The 23,206-nt window shown below is 36.5% G+C and overlaps 3 protein-coding genes across 6 annotated transcripts; all 3 read right to left on the reverse strand.

The window, feature by feature from the left end:
• Positions 1-1,885: 1,885 nt before the first annotated feature.
• Positions 1,886-4,573, reverse strand: LOC126604754 (rac-like GTP-binding protein ARAC7). Its single transcript, XM_050272060.1, has 8 exons — positions 4,194-4,573; positions 3,905-3,992; positions 3,643-3,752; positions 3,479-3,542; positions 3,305-3,369; positions 3,145-3,210; positions 2,886-2,992; positions 1,886-2,153 (listed from the first exon to the last, which is right to left on the reverse strand). Exons 1-8 carry the CDS (start codon positions 4,290-4,292, stop codon positions 2,123-2,125), a joined length of 630 nt encoding a protein of 209 aa, XP_050128017.1. The 5' UTR covers positions 4,293-4,573; the 3' UTR covers positions 1,886-2,122.
• Positions 4,574-12,954: 8,381 nt separating this feature from the next.
• Positions 12,955-14,568, reverse strand: LOC126604757 (peroxiredoxin-2-like). 4 transcript variants are annotated; one of them, XR_007616730.1, is made up of 4 exons: positions 14,328-14,568; positions 13,963-14,056; positions 13,484-13,595; positions 13,238-13,386 (listed from the first exon to the last, which is right to left on the reverse strand). XR_007616730.1 is itself a non-coding variant. In XM_050272064.1 (3 exons), exons 1-3 carry the CDS (start codon positions 14,480-14,482, stop codon positions 13,133-13,135), a joined length of 489 nt encoding a protein of 162 aa, XP_050128021.1. In that variant the 5' UTR covers positions 14,483-14,566; the 3' UTR covers positions 12,955-13,132. The 4 variants fall into 4 exon arrangements, 1 of the variants encoding a protein (XP_050128021.1); XR_007616731.1 differs by having other exon boundaries at positions 13,484-13,592; positions 14,328-14,567; XM_050272064.1 differs by lacking the exon at positions 13,484-13,595 and having other exon boundaries at positions 12,955-13,386; positions 13,963-14,043; positions 14,329-14,566.
• Positions 14,569-15,887: 1,319 nt separating this feature from the next.
• On the reverse strand, positions 15,888-18,379 carry LOC126602705 (protein NRT1/ PTR FAMILY 1.1-like). Its single transcript, XM_050269602.1, has 4 exons — positions 18,277-18,379; positions 17,887-18,104; positions 17,243-17,790; positions 15,888-16,797 (listed from the first exon to the last, which is right to left on the reverse strand). Exons 1-4 carry the CDS (start codon positions 18,377-18,379, stop codon positions 15,888-15,890), a joined length of 1,779 nt encoding a protein of 592 aa, XP_050125559.1.
• Positions 18,380-23,206: the final 4,827 nt, after the last annotated feature.

Consider the following 23,206-nt stretch of genomic DNA (forward strand, 5'->3'; position numbering starts at 1 on the left):
ATGAAACTCAAAGCTTGCATGTTATTCCTTTTACAAAATCCTCAATTTTCATCGATCATCATGAGAAAATTGTATTGGAACTTTAGCTTGATCTATTGCCTTCAAGAGTTATGTTGATGATGTTTTCAGTAAGGTTTTCCACGTCAGAACTCTCTTCTACATAAATTAAGTATAGAAAAACCAAACATTAAAAATCATTCAAATTGAGAAGTTTACCAAAATATATATATATATATATATATATATATATATATATATAATTATTATAGTTTTTAGGGGTATAAAATTGTTAAATCAATATATATAATTATTATAGTATTTTTTTAGGGTTATAAAATTATAAAATTAATATTTTGCTTATCTTGTATCGTGTTACCCACGTGTATACCCGAACCAACCCGTTATCTTAACAGGTGTTTATTGGGTTACCCGATAACGCCCCAATTTGTTATCGTGTCAACCGGAACACCTGTTAATTTCGTGTCGTGTCATGTTGGGTTATTGGATCGTGTCAGGAATTGCCAAGCCTAATTACAGCCAATATTTACATGTGCACGCAGGCAAAACCGATAAAAAAATCGTGAGTTATTCGCAGTTTTTGTGGAAAAAAAAATTATAGCTTCTTAATTTTTGCAAAATCTTTTTGCGGAATGTTGTAAAAAATGTTATAAGCTATTTGAAAGCGGTCTTACAGTTTACTGAGTCACATAAGATGCGTAAGAAGCTTACAGCGTAGCAAAAATTTCAAAAAAATAGATTTCATGACCGATTTTGTAAAACTTGGGAAACCGAAAGGGAAATTTTATTTAGACCCATTTATTCTCTTTTTATACCCAACTTATAGTTTTTAATCTTGAAATTCCAAATCTGCCCAACAATTTTCTTTCTACACCCATAATGAAAAAGAACAAAAATATAAAATATAAAATTCCAACACTAGAAATCCAAGGCCATGCCATTACTCCAAACCCTAACTACCACCAATTTCTACCCCTCCCCAACCCCCCACCGCCATATTCTTATCACCCACAATGAAACCCCCAAAGATCTTAGCCATCAATGTCCCCTTCCTGACCTTTCGCCGGCCACACAATAGCTCTCTCTTCCATGCAATTTTTCTAACATATCCGAATTAAACCGAAATTGTCAACGTGTTGAATCTAATTGTGTTCGACCATATGTTAATAATACCATTAATTTTTCCAAAAAAAGAAAAAAAAAATATTGACATGTTTCTTTTGGATTTTTTAATCGGGAATTGTTGGGAATAATGTTCTAATTTCCAAATTGTTGTAGGTGGTAAGGGAGGTGGCGGTGGGGAGTTGGAGAGGTTAGAAACTAGGTGGTTGAGGTTTGAAGAGATAGGATAGCTGGAGTTGCATATTGCTAAATTATTATTATTTTCCTCTTGTTCTTGTTTGATGTAGAAAAAGAATTATTAGGCGCATTTAGAATTTTAAAATAAAAAATAATAAGTTGAATGTAGAAAGAAGATAAATAGATCTAAATAAAAATTCCCAAACAGAAATGGCCACCCTTGGTCCTCGTGTCTCTCACTGCAGGTGAAGCCATGAATGCAAAAGCTAAAATCCTGTGGATAGGAAGCAGATTGATGCAGGTCTCTCACCTGCATTGTTTCTGCAAAATCATCAGAGGGCCACTGCATTCATAATTTCTCCACCTGACAGCCATCATTGATCCGTCTAATTCTCTCTGTTCTCATTTATTAGGATCTTTCGGGACGAGAACTCTTGAGTGCGGTCAATGTATAGCATACGTTGCTGAATTAAACGGCTAGATGTGTGCCATTTAGTGAAATTTAGCAGGTGAATCCGAGCAACTTAAAAAGAGGATTTAAAAATGAGATTCTAACTTAAAAATGAGATTTTCTTAGTAACAATGCAGGAGAGAATGAACAATTCCCTCCACTTCCCACTCCATTCATTCAGCTGGCGAAATAAAAACGAACATGTTTCGGTTTAATTTAACGATGCTTGAAAACACAATACACACATAAGAATATACGGCATGTTAGGATTAAGCCAGTAAACCCCCAAGTGAAACTGTGAAAGACAACGTTATGTTCCACACGGCGGGTGGTTAGCATTCCTCCGGCGTCATCCTAAACATCACAGCCTCCACAGACAATGCTCCTGTATCAGTAAGAACAATGTGTTTTAGGATATGTTATTTGCAGAGATTTAGTACATGAATCTCGGTAAAATTGCACTGATAGATCAAGAAAACAATTACCATAAGACCAACCGGACCATGCCTAGTCACTTTCGATGTTCCATGTTAACGATTATAAGGATTATCGCAATGCAACAACAGTGTACGTTTAAAATTTGTCAACTAGTGAAGAACCTATTAACAGAGCCAGCTCAATCATAAAGTTTTCGCTTTCGTTTCAAATTATAATTGAGGAATTATTTGGCTATATCTGGATATGACAACACAGTTACATTCATCCCTAATTAGTTCGCCATATCAGCTCCTTGGACCACAGTAGCAAATATTTAACGAATTGAAAGACACATATTCTAACCATTTTTGTCCAGTTAGGTGTTTGGATCATTTTCTCGTTTTACATGCACTTCACTTTGCCAATGACAGGTTGATCTAGTGACATATCAATCCTTAAGCAGAAGGCGGAGTTCGAGATCCTAGACTCAAGCCTGAGCAAGGGTAGGCAATGACTTATGTTTCTAACCACCGGGTAATTATCTCTATCAAATCGCAAAAGCAAGTAAGTTCGTGTGATTAGGTTTATGAAATTATTGTCATTGCGCAAACTGCTAAACCTCATCAAGTTATTATCCCTTGAGGTTGAATAGAAACTATTGGGGTAACATAAAACACCACATAACGAAAGCAGTACTTACGCAATTGAGCAAGCAGATCTCCGGTGCCTTTTCTTCTTAGCCATATCCTTCCTTCTCGGAGGTTGAAGAACAACCTTAATGGCAGTATCGAAAACAGCTTTGACATTCTAATCAAAATCAAGCAGAGTTCATCGATCAGCAATCTTTATCAAGCAAGAACATTATACTAATTTATCACGCTTGATCAAAAAAAAATTTGACTTTGATAACATTAGACATGAAATATCCCCGGAATTTTAAGTTCTTCTAAGTTGGCTACCTGCTGGGTCTTCGAGCTGCACTCGATATAAGCTGCAGCACCTATTTGTTTTCTGAGCTCCTCTCCCTGCATGCTAAGCATAATTAGACACTTCCACATAAACCCAAATGCTTTACGGAAGCAATAACCTTGAGGAACTGAAACAAACGGAAACCATTACCTGAGCAGAAGTTATGATGTTGTATCCCATATGATCGGCTAGATACCCCATGTCCTGGCGAAGATCTTAAACATACAGATGATATACATATAAGCAAAATGCTGACAAAATTTACTCCTAAAAGACACCCTAAAAAATTATCGGAGAAACAAAATCGACAAGTTGATGCCTTACCTAGCTTTGTACCAACAAGAACAATTGGAACATTGGGAGCAAACCTACGAAGTTCCGGCATCCACTGTGAAAATATATCAGAATTGTATGCATCTTAGTCAGTGAAACACCAAATCCAAGTCTTATAATTAAACAAAATCAATAATTAGCCATGGAATTAGTACCTTCTTAAGAACATTCTCAAAGCTTGCCCTGCTAATTAAAGAGAAAGCTAACACAAATATGTCTGCACCTCTATAACTCAGTGGCCTCAACCTGCTGTAATCCTCCTGGCCTTTGAAAACAAAATACAAAAAAGGGTAAATTGTAAAAACTCAGAAAAAAAAAAAAAAACCAAGACCCTCCAATCTCCAAACTTTGAATCCCAGAAATCAGCAGCAGTAAAACTGTAATAAAATGACGCTCAGTACAAGGAAAACCCTTTACCTGCAGTGTCCCACAGCCCCAAGTTGACTATATTCCCATCTACAGCCACATTTGCACTAAAATTGTCAAAAACTGTGGGTATATAATCCTGCCACACACAAAAATAGATTATATTAATTGATAAATTTATGTAATTTTTATCTTACTTTTTAGTTTTTAGCTTGATTTGTGCAGCACATCTTCAGTAGAAATGTGAAAGAAAATTCATGGCAAAAATCTGATAAAAATATCCAAAAAATAAATGCAAGGAAAGAAAAAGTATTTTTGAGATGAGTTTTTAAGGACTCACGGTAGGAAACTTGTTGCTGGTGTAACAAATAAGCATACAGGTCTTCCCAACTGCTCCATCTCCAACTGTGACACATTTAATGAACTTTGAAGCACTCATTCTCTCAACCCCCCAACTTGAAATAAACACTAGCCACTTGGTAATCAAGCACTTTAGCCAAAAGCACTTCTAGGAATATATATGTATATATGTGAAATGAGCTTCAGAAAGTTCAGCCTAAACAAAAAGCTGAACAGAAGAAGCAGTTGAAGAAGTAGAAGAAAGAGAGCTGAGAACAGTGTCTGGCTTTTTGTTGAGGTGTGAGATGATATAGAAGCCAAGTCCTTTTTCTAATTTCGGGAAGAAAGATTTAAAATTTAAGAGAGAGAGAGAGAGAGAGAGAGAGAGAGAGGTGAGACGGTTTTGATTGTGGTCAAAGGGTATATAGCTCCACTACTTTTGAGTCCCTCGAAGCAAATTTCAAACCCAACAGAAATATTTTTTGAATGTACAGAAAAATGGGACCCTCCTCTTTCATCTTTTTTGCTGGTTTCCAACTTGCCGTCACATTCATGGCAAATAAACGAAATTGAACAGTAAAACTGTAAAATCCAATTTTGTTACAACATCTGCATTAGTTCTTACCTATATATAATTTATATATATATATTAGTAGTAGAGTCAGAATTTCGGATTAAGAGGAACTTCTCACAAATGTTAAAAACTGATGCAATAATTTGCAACACGCTCGCAAATCCATCTTTTAGCCATCATCTCGTTCATCATCTAATCATCATCTCAGTCACTACTTAAATTGTTACTCTATATTTTTGGTCAGATTCTAATATTTGTTTATTTGGTGACGATGAATCAATGATGTTGATTTTTACGAATATGTGAATAGTCAAAACCTTCTTTGTCATCACATATTTACAATTATTGGAAATTAGAGGGATAATTCCAGTTTTTCTATGTGAAAAAAATATCGATCTGAGACCATTCTAGTTCATTCATGACTCCGCTTCTATGTGTGTATATATATTGGACAATAGTTCTTACCCAAATAAGGTGGCCCCCCTTGCTTTTAGATACTGGAAAGTATTTAGTATTTTCAAAAGATTAAAAAAGGTTTAGTTTTGTGTTTAATTCTTGCTTGACATGGTTTTCTACTGTCTTTCAATAGAACTTTAGTGGTTAAAGTATTTTGATACATCAACTGCCCAAGGTTCAAGTTTTATTGATGTCAACTTAGCTGCCTAACTTCCAAATATACTTTCAAACTAAAGGATGTCTCGAAAAGAATAACAATAAAATGCCTTAATCACGTTACTTTCAAAACTTTTTTCGAGCTGCCAAAAAGTTTTCGAGCGAAAATTTATTATTCAACGTAACAATAAACAATGAACTGCCAGAATCATGCCTGAACCAGTTTCTTAGGCTTTTTTTTTTCTTTTTTTCCCGAACAACGGTTGGCAACTTAAAGTTGCATAGGAATTCCAATTCAAAACTCTTCGTGTTTAAATTACAGAGTTTTGTGTTTATGATCAGAACCGTTCATATTATGAATCATTCTGTAAATATCATTTTTGCAAAAAATGAATTAAAATTAATATCGTTTAGTCAATCTATTATAGCAAATAACCAAATACATAGATGGTTCGGAATTCTTTTACCAATTCCGTTCAGCTGTTTTTATACAGTTCGATGACTAAACGATCTTAGTTTTAATTGATTTTTTATAGAGGTAATCTTTATATAATGATTTATAATATCAACGGTTTTGATCATAAACACCAAGTTCTATGAACTGAAACAATTTAAAGTAAGAATTCATATTCATCTTTGAGTAACCAGGTCTAGTTTTTACCAAATTTTTCAAAACATGGAGTCCCTCGCCTTTTGACCGCTTCTGGTAAGATTTGTAAAAACCCGAACTTCGTAGTATTTGAGAAGTAATACTATGATGAAGGCAGAACCAACAGAAACAGACAACAAGGTTGTGTCAATTTTTCATTATGTTTGTCACGTAAAAACAGAACAACAGTTGAAGGGCGTTTTATATATTTTATTTACTGTATATTCTTAGCTGTCAAAATACTCTTTTAATTTATATTGAGATAATTTTAACTTCGGCCGAATTTGTAATGTTTTTTTTATTAAAAATCAAGTTAGTTTTAACAGTATGCTTTTATGTATGCAAGTTCGAATTATTCACGCATTAGGCTTTGTTAGAATATAGACTGTCAGCTGTAGCAGTAGAATTTATCAAAAAAAACAATGATAAGAAATTGGCAGTGCATGCATCAATCCCTAATCATCGTCGCTAGTGCATGCATCTATCCATAATCATCGTCGCTAAATGCTATTATCTCTGTTGATACACATGCAACACCTGGAACTGTTACCAAAAATATGGACCCACATCCTTGATTGCTGGCCATTGTCCATCAACACTTAAGAGCTCGTTTGACATTACTAAATAAGAAAGTGCATTTTTCTAAGATTATTTGTCTTTCAATTGTTAAACAAAATCTAAGCAGTTTGAATGATTAATTGACAAGATGCCAAGTGACTGTGGCTTCTTAGGTGAAACAAATGCATGCATTGCAATATAGATATGCCATTTTTTTTGGATTAAAATGTTTTTTAAGCTTTATTTAGACAGTTTGATGGCATTTTAAAAGTTGAATTGTTGTTACAGAGTTAAGAGAAGTGGCAGGGCCAAGGGGACCAGGTTCACCCAATCATGGTTGGAACAATCACCCAAACTCCAAAAATCAGCAATTTCATAATGTTCATTTGGGCCATTTGTTAATGCAAAAATTCTACGGTGCTCTGGTTTATTAAGTGTGTTGGAGCAATGGAAGAATGAGATCAATAATCTAACGACAATGGTTTTGTGTATATTATGCTTTGGTTGACACTAGAAAAATTCTTGTTAATATTGTTGAAATAAGATAGGTTTCCTCCCCTTTTGTTAGAATTTCTATGTCCCACATTGGCCAAAAGGCTTGAGAACAAGCTCTTTATATAAAATTACCTCACTCTAACTAACACTGAGGCATTTTGTATTAAAACCTCACGCCTGACAGATTGAGCAGGCAGCCAAATGAGAACAGTATCGGTGTTGTTGGAGTGGACCCAAAGCCGCCTACCTGAAATTTAAGACCTTTGACCTTGTGTTTTTGTGTATTGTTGAAAAAGCTAGAGGGAGGTTTACTTCTATACTTAAAAACTTGTTATTTACTTAAAATGAGACAAGTCATATGTAATGACAAAAAGCTAGAGGGAGGTTTACTTCGATACTTAAAAGCATGTGTTATTTACTTAAAATGTTGTATTTTTGTGTATTGTTGAAAAAGCTAGAGGGAGGTTTACTTCTATACTTAAAAACTTGTTATTTACTTAAAATGAGACAAGTCATATGTAATGACGAAAAGCTAGAGGGAGGTTTACTTCGATACTTAAAAGCATGTGTTATTTACTTAAAATGAGACAAGTCATGTGTAAAGGCGAACTTTGACCTTGTGTTTTTGTGTACTGTTGAAAAAGCTAGAGGGAGGTTTACTTCTATACTTAAAAGCTTGTTTATTTACTTAAAATGAGACAAGTCATATGTAATGACGAAAAGCTAGAGGGAGGTTTACTTCGATACTTAAAAGCATGTGTTATTTACTTAAAATGAGACAAGTCATGTGTAAAGGCGAAAATCAACTGCTGTTATAGTCAATCTAATCTTTTGTTTTTCAAGTATTTAATAATACGTACATTTCATGTTGTGTGTAAATAACACAAATGAACTAGAGTCATTTATATCCAATGTGTTAATAAACACAGAAAAAGTTAAAGATTAGAGTAACTCAAATTCTAAGTATGTAAACATGCTTAAACATGTTGTTTAGGGATTGAACACCTATAACATGAGAAAGAGACTCATAAAAAAACGTAAATGTCAAAATTTGAGACATTACATTGCTATGGAATGCTTGAGATGTTGTCACCTTGACGTCTCTATTTCATATAAATCCTCTTCAAATATATGTTGGACCTCCTCAATGGGTCGATATGTTAAGGCTTGTTTGGTATCATATTTAAATTTTTTTATAATTTCTCAAAACATTTCTTAAGAATTTTTCTTGAAAACAATTTTCTTTAAGACTCAAAAACTTGTTTGGTTTGCGATTTAAAAATTATAAATTTTACAACTTAAACTGGACAAAAAGATAAAAAAAGAGGAGGTCTGAGAGTAGACCTGGCATTCGTGTCATGTTTTCCGTGTTCGTGTCGTTTTCGTGTCATACCCGATATCTTAACGGGTCGTGTCGTGTAACACCCGTTAAAATAAACGGGTAAAATGACCCGACCCGAAATCAACCCGATAATATTAACAGGTAATATGACCCGACCCGTTACCCGTTAAGGAAAATATATTTTAAACCAATAAATAATCAAATGAAAAACATAATACTAAATAAGTATATACATTCCATATTATCACATCCAAAACATAAAAACGCAATTTTGTTTTAAGTATATTTTCGCTTACCTAAAGTCTTTAATAGTTTTTTAATTAATGTAGAAGTGTAAAAAATATAGAAAAAATATATAAACACTCGTAATGACAAGCTTTTTTCAACGATCCAACCGTCAAACTTATTTGTACACATTCCAAGATTGCATACGTAAAAAATTGTAAAAAAAACAAACATTCAAATATTACGTAACAGAACAAAAGTTATCGACGGTTATAAACGAAAAATCACAATTTAACTGTTATTTTAGCTCCGATTTTGATGATTTTTTTACAGATACACTCCTCGACCCTATAAGAATGTAATGAATAAATTTGATCTTTAATTTAAAGTATTTACACTAGTAGATACCACAAAAAACTTATTTTATACTTAATAGAAGTATAATATTAACTTTAAGTGTTTGTTTAATCTATTGTTTTGACGCAATATGCATTCTACGAAACATTTTTCAACGATCCAACCATCAAACTTATTTGTACACATTCCGAGATCGCATACATAAAAAATCGTAAAAAACAAACATTCAGAGATTACATAACAGAATAAAAGTTTTCGACAGTTATAAACGAAAAATCACAATTTAACGGTTATTTTAGCTCCGATTTTGATGATTTTTTATAGATACACTCATCGACCCTATAAGAATGTAATGAATAAATTTGATCTTTAATTTAAAGTATTTACACTAGTAGATACCACAAAATCTTTTTTTATACTTAATAGAAGTATAATATTAACTCTAAGTGTTTGTTTAATCTACTGTTTTGACGCAATATGCATTCCACGAAACTTTTTTCAACGATCCAACCGTCAAACGTATTTGTACACATTCCGAGATCGCATACATAAAAAATCGTAAAGAACAAACATTCAGAGATTACGTAACGGAACAAAAGTTTTCGACGGTTATAAACGAAAAATCACAATTTAACGGTTATTTTAGCTCCAATTTTGATGATTTTGTACATATACACTCCTCGACCCTATAAGAATGTAATGAATAAATTTGATCTTTAATTTAAAGTATTTACACTAGTAGATACCACAAAAACTTATTTTATACTTAATAGAAGTATAATATTAACTCTAAGTGTTTGTTTAATCTATTGTTTTGACGCAATATGCATTCTACGAAACTTTTTTCAACGATCCAACCGTCAAACTTATTTGTACACATTCTGAGATCGCATACATAAAAAATCGTAAAAAACAAACATTCAGAGATTACGTAACGGAACAAAAGTTTTCGACGGTTATAAACGAAAAATCACAATTTAACGGTTATTTTAGCTCCGATTTTGATGATTTTTTACAGATACACTCCTCGACCCTATAAGAATGTAATGAATAAATTTGATCTTTAATTTAAAGTATTTACACTAATGGATACCACAAAATCTTTTTTTATACTTAATAGAAGTATAATATTAACTTTAAGTGTTTGTTTAATCTACTAATGTGACGCATTCTACGAAACTTTTTTTAACGATCCAACCGTCAAACTTATTTGTACACATTCCAAGATTTCATACGTAAAAAATCGTAAAAAAAAAACATTCAGAGATTACGTAACGGAACAAAAGTTATCAACGGTTATAAACAAAAAATCACAATTTAACGGTTATTTTAGCTCCGATTTTGATGATTTTTTACAGATACACTCCTCGACCCTATATGAATGTAATGAATAAATTTGATCTTTAATTTAAAGTATTTACACTAGTGGATACCACAAAAACTTATTTTATACTTAATAGAAGTATAATATTAACTCTTAAGTGTTTGTTTAATCTACCGTTTTGACGCAAAATGCATTCTACGAAACCTTTTTCAACAATCCAACCGTCAAAATTATTTGTACACATTCCGAGATTGCATACGTAAAAAATCATAAAAAATAAAGATTCAGAGATTACGTGACGGAACAAAAGTTTTCGACGGTTATAAATGAAAAATCACAATTTAACGGTTATTTTAGCTCCGATTTTGATGATTTTTTACAGATACACTCCTCGACCCTATAAGAATGTAATGAATAAATTTGATCTTTAATTTAAAGTATTTACACTAGTGGATACCACAAAAACTTATTTTATACTTGATAGAAGTATAATATTAACTCTAAGTGTTTGTTTAATCTACTGTTTTGACGCAATATGCATTTTACGAAACTTTTTTCAACGATCCAACTGTCAAACTTATTTGTACACATTCCGAGATCGCATACGTAAAAAATTGTAAAAAACAAACATTAAGATATTACGTAACGGAACAAAAGTTTTCGACGATTATAAACGAAAAATCACAATTTAACGGTTATTTTAGCTCTGATTTTGATGATTTTTTACAGATACACTCCTCGACCCTATAAGAATGTAATGAATAAATTTGATCTTTAATTTAAAGTATTTACACTAGTGGATACCACATAATCTTTTTTTATACTTAATAGAAGTATAATATTAACTTTAAGTGTTTGTTTAATCTACTATTTTGACGCAATATGCATTCTACAAAACGTTTTTTAACGATCCAACCGTCAAACTTATTTGTACGCATTCCAAGATTGTATACATAAAAAATCGTAAAAAACAAACATTCAGAGATTACGTAACGGAACAAAAGTTATCAACGGTTATAAACGAAAAATCACAATTTAACGGTTATTTTAGCTCCGATTTTGATGATTCTTTACAGATACACTCCTCGACCCTATAAGAATGTAATAAATAAATTTGATCTTTAATTTAAAGTATTTACACTAGTGGATACCACAAAAATTTATTTTATACTTAATAGAAGTATAATATTAACTCTAAGTGTTTGTTTAATATACCGTTTTGATGCAATATGCATTCTATGAAACTTTTTTCAACGATCCAACCGTCAAACTTATTTGTACACATTCCGAGATTGCAAACGTAAAAAATTGTAAAAAACAAACATTCAGAGATTACGTAACGGAACAAAAGTTTTCGACGGTTATAAACGAAAAATCACAATTTAACGGTTATTTTAGTTCCGATTTTGATGATTTTGTACATATACACTCCTCGACCCTATCAGAATGTAATGAATAAATTTGAGCTTTAATTTAAAGTATTTACATTTTTATATATGAGTGATTGTATATATAATTTTTTACATTTTTTACACTTCTACAATAATTATTATTAATTTTATTAATTTTGCCCTCAAATAAAAAATATTATTCATGAGGGTTTGAAGGATTTTAAAAATCTAAACGATAATATAAGTGTAACAATTATCTATTCGTGAAGGAATAATGATAAATCACGAGTGTTTATATATTCTTTCACATTTTTCATACTTGTATGTATGTCTTCTTAGTTCTTGCATATACAAATACTATACTAGTATATTTTAATTTTGGACAAGAATATGTTATGTAAAATTTATCCTAGTAATGATAATAAGGAACTCTCATAATAAAAATAAATAATGACTAAAACTTTTTTTTATTTTTTTATAATTTATATAGAATAATAATACAAAACTATATATTTAATATAGAATATATTGTATATATTAATATGACTATTGTATTTTATAATAAATCTTTTAGTAATTAAACTTTAAAATTATTAAAATAATTTTTTTCTTAACGGGTCGAAACGGGTTACCCACGTGTTACCCGCATGTATACCTGTTAAGAACCCGTTATTAACGGGTTCTTAACGGGTCACCCGATAGTGACCCGATAAGTTATCGTGTTGACCCGAAACCCGTTATTTTCGTGTAGTTTTCATATCGTGTCACCGTGTCGTGTCAAAAACTGCCAGGTCTATCTGAGAGAGAAAGAGGATAGAAGAGGAAAAAAATTAAGAGATATTTAAAGGAAAAAAAAGAATTGAGAAGATCGGAGGAGATAGTGAGGAAGAAAAGCGAGAAAAAGAACCGAGAGAATAAATAGAGCAGATTGGAGAAGAGATGAAAAAGGTAAAAAAAAGAAAGAGATGCGTGAGAGAGAGAATAAAAGAGAGATATATTTAGAGTGAGAGGGGAGGAGGGAGATAAAAGAAAAAAGTGAGTTTAAGTTTAAAAACTCTAAAAACTTACTTTTTCTGTTTTTAGAAAATAAACTGTATTTTTAAGTTAATCTTGAATTCAGTTTTTGAAAATAATCCTACCAAACAAGTTTTTAAGGCCTAAAACTTGAAAATTGTTTCTAACATCTCGTTCAATTTCTAGATCTATTTTCCACAAAAGAGCTCTAGGTCCCGGTATCACAAAATGTCATTTATTATCATTTCAATAGTGTCCCTCGTATATCACAAAATAACTCCTTACGTTGAGATGTGAGAATTAAATTTGGAATTTTGACAAAAGTGAGAATTTGAAGAAAGGGAGGCACAAATCTCAGATACAAGGGGCAGCAAGCTTGGGGTGAAGGAATGTAAATATTCAAAGAGCCTTGAGGATGTCATCGGCGCTGGAGATGGTAAATTCGCCCCCACTCTCGATATTTGCAGCCTTCACCTTGAGGTCTTCGATCAAGAGAGCAAACCTCTTAGAACGAGTTCCCAGCCCTTTCTCTGGAAGGTCTAGCTCAAGGCCGAGATCATGGGTGTATTTTGCTGAGCCATCAGCAAGGAAAAGAACATCTTTGTTCTCGGGGTATGTTTTCGCCCAAGCCTTCATCACAAAGGGATCATTCACTGCAAACACGAATCAAAGCCTTGAGTACACCACAAAAATAAAAGAGTTCGGTAAACAAATTCGCAGCGCATTCTCATGAGCGGTTGATGGACATACAAAGCTATCATTCGTGAGCTCATTAGTAGCCTCTGTGACAGCACCCCATCGAGTAACAGCAATAAACCAGCAATGCATAGCGACAACGGGAGAGTGATTGCGAGACCAACTACTATGAAGGTGTGTTAGTGTCCAATGTGGATGAAATAAGAAAAAGCAAACCGCAAGTCTGCAGTAGATTCTTGACTCAATCGATAAGAAATGCAATCGACGCTTGATCCCAACAGAGGACCATCTACCAATATCTAGGAACACTTAACTAGTCATTACAAGCTGCAACAGCATATACAGGAAGCATTTGCCTTACTCAATGTAAGTTCTATGACCTTAAAGGAATCACTAAACTCAGCATTAACCTCAAATTATTATATCCCGCATGAAACTCGCGACAAACATATCGACATTTACTATATGCGATACCATAATTGCTGCAAGTAAACTGAAATTAACAGAAAATACAGTTAAGTGAGAAGTAATACCGCTAAGGCAGAGAATTTTCTCAACGCCCTTTGATTTAAGTTCCTCTGCTTTCTCAATGAATCCAGGCAAATGCTTCAAACCGTACAACCACAGCTAAAAAAACAACCTCGATTTCTCAGAAAAATAACTAATAATCATCGGAAAAGAATCCAAATTTCTACAACCGTCCGATTCAAACCAGTCACCAATCTAAACCGTCCACTTCACAAGTAACAAATTCACACCGAAGCAAGCAACTTTACCAATGCGGGGCTCATTTGTTATACATTTTCCAACCATTTTCCCGGGAACCAAACAGTGGGTAAGGTTTAGCACAAAATTCTATATCCAATAAAATCGGAAACCGAAAGACTCGAGCTTTTACCTGCAAGTGGGGGTGAAGGCACCGGGGACGCCGAAGAGGATGACTTTTTTGAGGGCGGCGAGGGAGTGGATGTTGACGGATTGGACCTTGTCTTCCTCGTCAAAGTAGGCGAGAGTGCCGTCTGGAATAACATCGCCGACTGCAATCGGAGCCATTGCTTTTGATTAGCGGTTAACCGTTGATCGGACGGTGGAGAATGAACGATAGGGTGCGCAGTTTGGTGTACAGGAGTCGCTATCAAGGACTACTAGGGACGGTGTGGTGGACTTGAGGGGTTTTTTCAACTGGTTTTGATAAATATTTTCGGGTCCGGTCTTTAATTTGTTTTCTTCTTCTTTTGACATTTTTGGTGTGTAGTTAGTTAAGAATGACTTAAAGTTCATTTAGCAAGTAATTTTAAATGTTTTGAAAGAAAATGTTTTGGAATCAATTCTTGTAAAAATGTAAGTTAATAATGAAAAATCACTTAATAAGCACATAATTAGTGCTTTTAGAACTCAAAAATTATTTTTTCTAAAAACTCTTTCAATTATTTAAAAGCACTTATTAAACAAGCTCTTTCATAGTTACATTGGTTCAGGTGATGCATTGCTCTAATAAGTAATAACATAGGCTTGTTTAGAACTGCTTTTAAAATGGTTGAAAATATTTTTTAAACCAATTTTTAGTAAAATTTCAAATGATTAATGAAAAAGCATGTGAAGTAGTTCTCACAATAAGCACTTTGAGTCATTTTAAAAGTGATTTCAATCATTTTAAATGCACTTACAAACGAACCAATAATATCATCTGTAATTATTTTTTTACTTTATATTGAAATATTGAATCAAAATTCTAAAACATCACGTGGCGGTGAATATTCATTCCATGCGAGTTTTTCTAGTGCAATATTACATGTTGATTAAAATCGTCCAATTTTTATATTACCTTGAAAATCATAAATGCAAAAAAACATAAATCATAAATTGTTTAATTTGTTGACTTTTTGTAGGGTTGATATTTTTAGAACCTGGATCCCCCTCGGACTCAAAAAATCTAAGCCTCAGGATCAAATTGTCCAGACCGTTAAAATTTGATCAAACGGCTACAAACATGAGGCTTTCTAAAAGTTATAATAATTGTAGTTATTGGATCAAATTTCAATGGTCCGGATCATTTGATTTTTGAGCTCAATTTCTTTCTGTCCGGAAAGGATCTGGGTTCATATTTTTAATGAATGATCTTGAAAACAGAGATTTTAATCATTAAACGTTACAAAGTTATAAAATAAATGAGATATTAAATTAAAAAAATTAAATTTAATATAACATATCGCTTGTATAACAAAATAAAAAATAAAATGAATTGAGATCGTGCAAGCGAAAAATCCGATCCGCTCGTAAATTCGAACAAATTTAATTGCAATATTCTAATAATACACGAACAATATGCAGATATCATGTCCTCACAAATCACACTAAGCACTGGATGTATATACATATTTATAAATTTAAGGTTTTATGCTTATGCAAACCCTAATGTGCACACAATCCCAGAAATTAAAAACATCGGGGACCTAATTTATGCGGAGAACATAACTGCATACTCCCCGGACTTGGACAGTTCCTCCTCTGCCTCCCCTTCTCCCTCATCCCAAATCTTTTTATCCTCACAGTGCCCATATGCCCAACTACACAGTAAAAAGTAAAAGACATTTACCACACTCAACCCAGCAACGATCCAATAATAATAATCATAGTGAGCCTTGTTGAGGTTACTTGAAACCCAGCTCACACCTCCTTTTCTAGTGGCATCAGCGATAATAGTAACAAGCAAACTCCCCACCAAGCTCCCAACTCCAAACCCTAGCGTCAAAAGAGCCACTGCAATGCTGGACATGCTCTTTGGGAACTGAGAGTAGTAAAACTCCAGTTGCCCTATTGCATTGAGAGCCTCAGCAAGTCCAATGAGGCAGTGCTGTGGGATTATCCACTTGGCAGACATGCCGACTACACCCTCCGGTTTGTTCGAAAAACCCTCTCGGATTGCTGTTTGTCTTCTGTGCCTCTCAACCTCTGCAGCCACTGCCATTGCCAAACAGGAGATTGCTAGTCCACCCCCTATTCGTTGCTTGAAGCTAAGCCCGCGTGGCCTTTTCGTGTACTTTGATATCAAGGGGACTATAATACGGTCGTAGATGGCCACCCATATTGTGAGAGTGAGGATTGCAAACACGGAAAATGAGGCTGCTGGAATTTTGATGTTGCCAAACAAATGCCTCTCCATGGACTTTGCTTGGAGCACGGGAAACGCGTGTTGGCTGATTATAACTGAGATTATAATGCTGCTAGACCAAATGGGCAGGACTCGGATCAAGGCTTTCAGCTCCTCTACTTGCCTGACAGTGCATAAACTCCATGGATCTTTGGCCAAACCATCAGGGCCTATGTCCTTTTCAGGACTTCTTATGATGCAAGCTTTATTTAGGTACCTAAAATGAGCCAATACATATGCATATATATAAATTATCAATACATACATCAAGTCAAAACCAATTGTCATATGCATGGTTTGCATGTGAAGAGAAATTTTTAAGTGTAACTGGTTCTATATATAACTATGAGTCTATCTCTCTCATTAAATAAGTTAATGTGAGGTGAGGTGAGTTATCTAGGTGTGAAGGGGAGGAAGTTAAGGGTAAAACCAGTGTTACAGGCTCGAGCTAAAATTGATATAATAGGCTCATGATTATATAAAACCGGTGGTAGATATGTGATGATTCATATATACGAAGACATATATACGTACTCGTTAAATACGTTGTTCTTTTTAGAGTTTTTGTTTTATGCCTATTAGGGAATAAAATATGATAGCTTAGTGACATATATAGTTAAGTCCATGCATATTATATTAACAAGATAATGTTTTCCCTTTACCTTAGTTTATCCGTCGGAGCCACAAACTTGGAACCTTTGGGACTATACCATGCATCAAAATTCTTTGGTGGCAACGCCGAGTTTTTGTTTTTCCAAGCAGCTGCAAACACTTGAAGAAATCCAGCAGACAAGTTCTTGTTCGGAGGAACTTTGACATAAAGGGAAGATCCCAAGAAGAAGAAAACAGTGGACAAGAACATGAGCCCTACAGGGACTCCAAACCCTACAACCCATCCAATTTGATCCTGAATATAAACAATGACTGTCACTGCAAGCATGACTGAGACTCCAACTGAAGCATAATACCAATTGAAGAAGCTCTGCAAGCGCCTTTCGTTATTTGGGTTGTCTGGATTGTCCAGTTGATCGGTACCAAAGGCCAAGGAACATGGTTTGATGCCACCGGCTCCGATCGACATGAGGCCGAATGAGGCGAAGAGAAGCATGACTTGAGCTGTGTTTGCCGGAACACATTTTTCTTTGTACGGGTCGCAATCATGTGGCCTTGTTTGTGGAAGTATTGCTGTTAGCCATAACACAATCATTCCCTGCAACGAAAAATATGATTAATTTTTTTTGTGCACGTAACATAGGTGACAACTTAACATGATATGGAGAATTAGGGCAAACTTTAATTTGCTTACAAATAGGCTAACGATTATTCCCATAGAAATCACATGAAACCGACCCCAGAGAGAATCGGCGAGAAAAGCTCCGATAATAGGCGTAAAATTTGACAAGGCTGACCACAAGAACAAGATGCTAGATCCGGTAGCGGCGTCGAAGTGATATTCAAATACCAAGTACAAGATCATATTAGCCTGAAGACCAAAGCTTGCAACCTTTTCGAATGACTCATTTGCTGCACATGAAAAACATTCACATAAACCTTAATTTGATCCTCAAAATAAAATTATACCACAAACTAGGGATGTCACATAAGTAGTCCGGTTCTGGAACATATATCTGTTTTTATTTGTCGAATAAAAAACAAACATCATGCACAGAGATCCTGATCGTAAAAGAGAGCATACAGATGATAAAAGGCATGGTTCTAAGGCCACCCTTCATGCCTGTGATCTGTTTGGTGATGGTCTTGGTTTGGTCTGAAGCGACCACCTTCATCTTTGCACCCATTGTTTTGGTATATGATGATCAAGTAGTTGAAGGGAAATGGAGAGGGAGAGAGATTTAAAAGCTTTGCTCGCTCACTGCATGAATGGAGACAACAACACAGCTTCCATTATATATGATCACCATCACAATTTAAAAACCCCTAAAAAACTCCTTATCGCTTATCATTTGTTTCTGCCACAGAATCTTTGAGTTTGGATTGCACAATGCAAATAGTTGGCCTTAAATAATCTTCATTTGTTTTAAATTTTTGCCAAGTCTACAAAATTGCCGCATAGTGTTTATCATCACCAAAAAGCACTATTTTTGAGCAGCAGGAGAAAAAAATTCTTGATCTGATCTTTCTTTGTTCGCAATTAGAAATCATGTTGATGTGTTCGAAGTTATTAATTCAAAGAACAAATGAACTATTTTTCAAGACAATATAACGATTAACGGTCAACTTTTATTTGTCAGCAAAATGCCTGCGAATCCGACTACTCTTAACAAAACTACAAATGCTGTTGCTGGCTAAAGATAAAAAGTGACTAGCATCAATTGTAGACATCGAAATTTCGTAAATAAATATTGACCGATAAATCAAAGTGTCAACGCTCATGTATTACATAAATTTTACACGTAGCGTGTGACTCAACGAAAATTGAAATGAGTTGGAAAAGTCATCAAATAGGACACGTGTCAACACCTGGCAGAAACGACTTATTTCATCTGGGATATTATATTCAAAATTAGGCATTGGAAAATTCTATAAATACAAGCCCATTTCATTCATTTAGGGGAACCAATTCATATTACACCTTGAAGCTCTGAAGCTCTGAAACTCCGAAGCTCTCAAGCATCCAGGTTCCCGAAGAATCAAGAAAGCTCTCTTCGTTCTTCGTCCATCGCTCTCTCAAGATCAAGCCCCGACGGCCCTTGAAGAAAGCACCATCGTTCATCATCCGTTCATCCAAGATCAAGCCCCAACGGCCCTTTGGATCAACAATCATCCACCTTCAAGATCAAGCCCCGACGGCCCTTGAAGAAAGTGTTCTTCGTTCATCGTTCTTCCAAGATCAAGCCCCAACGGCCCTTTGGATCAACAAACGTCGACAAATCCACACATCCAACCGTCCTTCAAGATCAAGCCCAAAAGCCCTTGAAGATCCGTTCATCACTGTTCTTCAAGATCAAGCCCAAAAGCCCCTTGAAGATCCGCTCAAATCCACCTTCAAAGATCAAGCCCACGGCCCTGCCAAGAAACTTCCAACTGTTCATCCAAGATCAAGCCTCGACGCGCCTTGGATCAACGAAACATCCACGAATCAACACCTTACGGAGATCGAATCAGAGGATCAAATTAGAGAGAGATTGGAACCCAAAATCATCAAATACAAATATTTGTTTGTGCACGTCGTTCTTGTCCCCTTCGTTTCAGGAATTTTCCGTGTTCACAAATTGGCACGCCCAGTGGGACAATCTCTGCCTCTCATCTCTTTCTCCGTTCAAGAAATTCAAGCGCACTTCCAAAATTAATGGCATCAAGGAAGGCTCAAACTGTTCCCGCAACCGGCGCAAAGAACAAAAGCGTCCTCGTCGCAACTGGTGTCACTTTGGGCATCACGACTCAAAGCATGGCAAGAGCTACTTCTGCGGCCTCTTTCACCTCTGCATCAACTCTGCCAAGGGAACAAAATCACCCAAGGCACGAGCCTTTGATCACCTTAGCCTCACTAAGGGCACCAAGGGGGGAAAGCCCAAGGAAATACTCTGAATCCATGCTCTCCGATGCCGATTCAAGCGACAGTTCAGCCATGCAAGTCATGACCATTGGAGCAACTTCAATCGATGAGCAGCTGGCTCAAATGAATGAAGCAATCGCAAGGCTAACCCGAACTGTGGAAGAGAAAGACTTGCAAATTGCAGCACTAGTCAACCGACTGAAGGCGCATGACGGCGATAAACCCGACCCAGAGGATGATCCACTAAAGGGAGGAGCTGGCGGAGACGAAGAACCCCCGGTGAAGAAAATCGATGGGAAGCCGGAGCCAGACCAAGCAGCGGCACTCATGGGATCTTTTTCTATCCAGCAACTGCAGGAGATGATCACCAACACCATCAAGGCACAGTACGAAGGGAGCTCACATACCTCCTTATTCTACTCGAAGCCCTATTCCAAGAAGATTGATGCCTTAAGGATGCCAAGGGGTTATCAACCACCAAAGTTCATGCAGTTTGATGGAAAAGGAAACCCAAAGCAGCACGTTGCACATTTCGTCGAAACTTGCAACAACGCGGGGACGGAGGGAGACTACCTCGCCAAGCAATTTGTGCGCTCGCTGAAAGGAAACGCCTTTGAGTGGTACACAGACCTAGAGCCTGAGTCAATCAACAGCTGGGAGCAATTGGAACGGGAATTCCTTAATTCGCTTCTACAGCACCCGCCGCACTGTGAGCATGCTAGAGCTAACGAGCACAAAGCAGTGGAAGGACGAGCCAGTCATTGACTACATCAACAGATGGCGCACTCTAAGCCTCGACTGCAAAGACAGGCTCTCGGAAACCTCTTCAATCGAGATGTGCATCCAAGGCATGCAATGGGGTTTGCAATACATCCTTCAAGGCATTAAACCGCGGACCTTCGAGGAATTGGCCACTCGCGCCCATGACATGGAGTTGAGCATCGCCCATCATGGGAAGAAAGAAACGATCGCCGACTACAAGAACGACAAAGTTCTTGGGACAAAGGTGGAAAAGGCTGCATGGAAACCCACCAAGGAAGCGATGACGGTCAACACATCTCCCGTCAAAATATCCACACGAGGCAAGGCGATTCAAACTGAAGCTTTTCGTGATCAAGAGATGCGTAGACGCACTTTGAAGGAGCTTGAGGAGAAGACTTATCCATTCCCCGACTCTGATGTGGTTGCCATGTTAGATGACCTGTTGGACAAGAAGGTGATCAGTTTGCCTGAGTGCAGACGGCCGGAAGAGATGAATCGTACCGACAGTCCAAGATACTGTAAATTCCACCGCTTCATCAGTCATCCGACAGAAAAATGTTTCGTGCTGAAAGATCTCATCATGAAGCTGGCTCAGAAAGGAATCATCGAGCTAGATCTTAACGATGTGGTGAAGTCAAACTATACCACCTTCACTTCTGGCTCTTCCGACTCAAAGTTTTCACCTCAACCGCTGGGGGCATCCTCCAAGACAAGCAAAATTGAAGGATGGACTCAAGTCACTCCTAAGAAATTGCACAAGAAGCATACGTCTCCTCCACAAGTCCGCCAATCGGAAAGGGGGCAAAGCAACTCTTGTCAACCTTCAAAGCAACGTGAACGTGTTGAAGATGATAAAATTTCGACACATAGATCGTCCATCCCCATCACGATGACCGATTTCTTGCCCGAAGACTTCTTTAATCACGCGATCAAAGCTCCTTGCTATGAAAATTGTGAGGAACGCCTCTCCCGGATTGCTTGACAAAATTCACAAATTCTCCTTGCCCGCACGAGTCTAAACTGCATGGCACAAAGCTCATTGTTCGCACGAGCCTAAACTGCACGAACCAATGCTCCTTGTTCGCACGAGCCTAAACTGCACGAACCAAAGCTCCTTGTCTGCAAGAGCCTAAACTGCAAGACACAAAGCTCCTTGTCCGCACGAGCCTAAACTGTAGGACACGAAGCTCCTCGCCTACACGAGCCTAAACTGCATGGCACAATGCTCCTGGTCTGCACGAGCATAAAAGGCAACATCAACGCTCCTGGTCTGCACGAGCATAAAAGGCAACACCAACGCTCCTTGTCTGCACGAGTTGAAACTGCAAACGACACCAACACTCCTTGCCTGCACGAGTTGAAACTGCAAACGACACCAAAGCTCATTGTCTGTAAGAGCCTAAACTGCAAGACACAAGGCTCCTCGCCTACACGAGCCTAAACTGCATGACACAAAGCTCCTGGTCTGCACGAGCATAAAAGGCAACACCAATGCTCCTTGTTCGCACGAGCCTAAACTGCACGAACCAAAACTCCTTGCCCGCACGAGTCTAAACTGCATGACACAAAGCTCCTGGTCTGCACGAGCATAAAAGGCAACATCAACGCTCCTGACCCGCAAGAGCATAAAATGCGACATCAACGCTCCTAGTCTGCACGAGCATAAAAGGCAACACCAAAACGCTCATTGCCTGCATGAGCTGAAACTGCAACACGGCACCAAATGCTCCTTGTCTGCACGAGTTGAAACTGCAAATGGCACCAAAAGAAAATACCAAGAAAAAAAAATGTATTTTGAACTACGTTACGACTTGATCTCTTCTTTGGAGGGGTACGTAGGCAGCTCGAATGTTCAATTTTTCGAGTTCAGTCACATCAAAATTAAAAAAAAAAAAGAATAAATGTTTTATTAAAGAATGTCAATTTTATTACAAATTTATTCTGTTAAGAAAAATTTGCAATTTTCTTTGTACAGTTTCTTCGAAAAAAAAAAAAAAAAAAAAAGAAAAAAAAGATACAATTTCTTCAAAAGAAAAAAGGGAAATATATATATGTGTGTGTGTGTAGGCCCAGCAGTAACAAAAGGCACCAGCCCAGGCTCGGTTCTTTCTCGGTCCGTACACCCCTCAAGCCCAACATCGTCGAGCTCCACGTGGTGCGTGGCGAATGGGTAGGCAAGGCTGTCACCGGAGTTCCAGTGAAGCTCGGCGCCGTTGCCGGAGCATGGAGGAGCCATCCGGCGCCGCTGAGCGAGTCGAGTCCGTTAGAAGACATCACAGGTCCCATTTTGAGGCGGTGCTACACTTCTAGACCTCCGTACCTCACCACTTGCCACCCGCGCTCTCTC

The sequence above is a fragment of the Malus sylvestris genome, chromosome 15 (genome assembly GCF_916048215.2).
Source record: "Malus sylvestris chromosome 15, drMalSylv7.2, whole genome shotgun sequence".
NCBI classification, from domain to species: domain Eukaryota; kingdom Viridiplantae; phylum Streptophyta; class Magnoliopsida; order Rosales; family Rosaceae; genus Malus; species Malus sylvestris.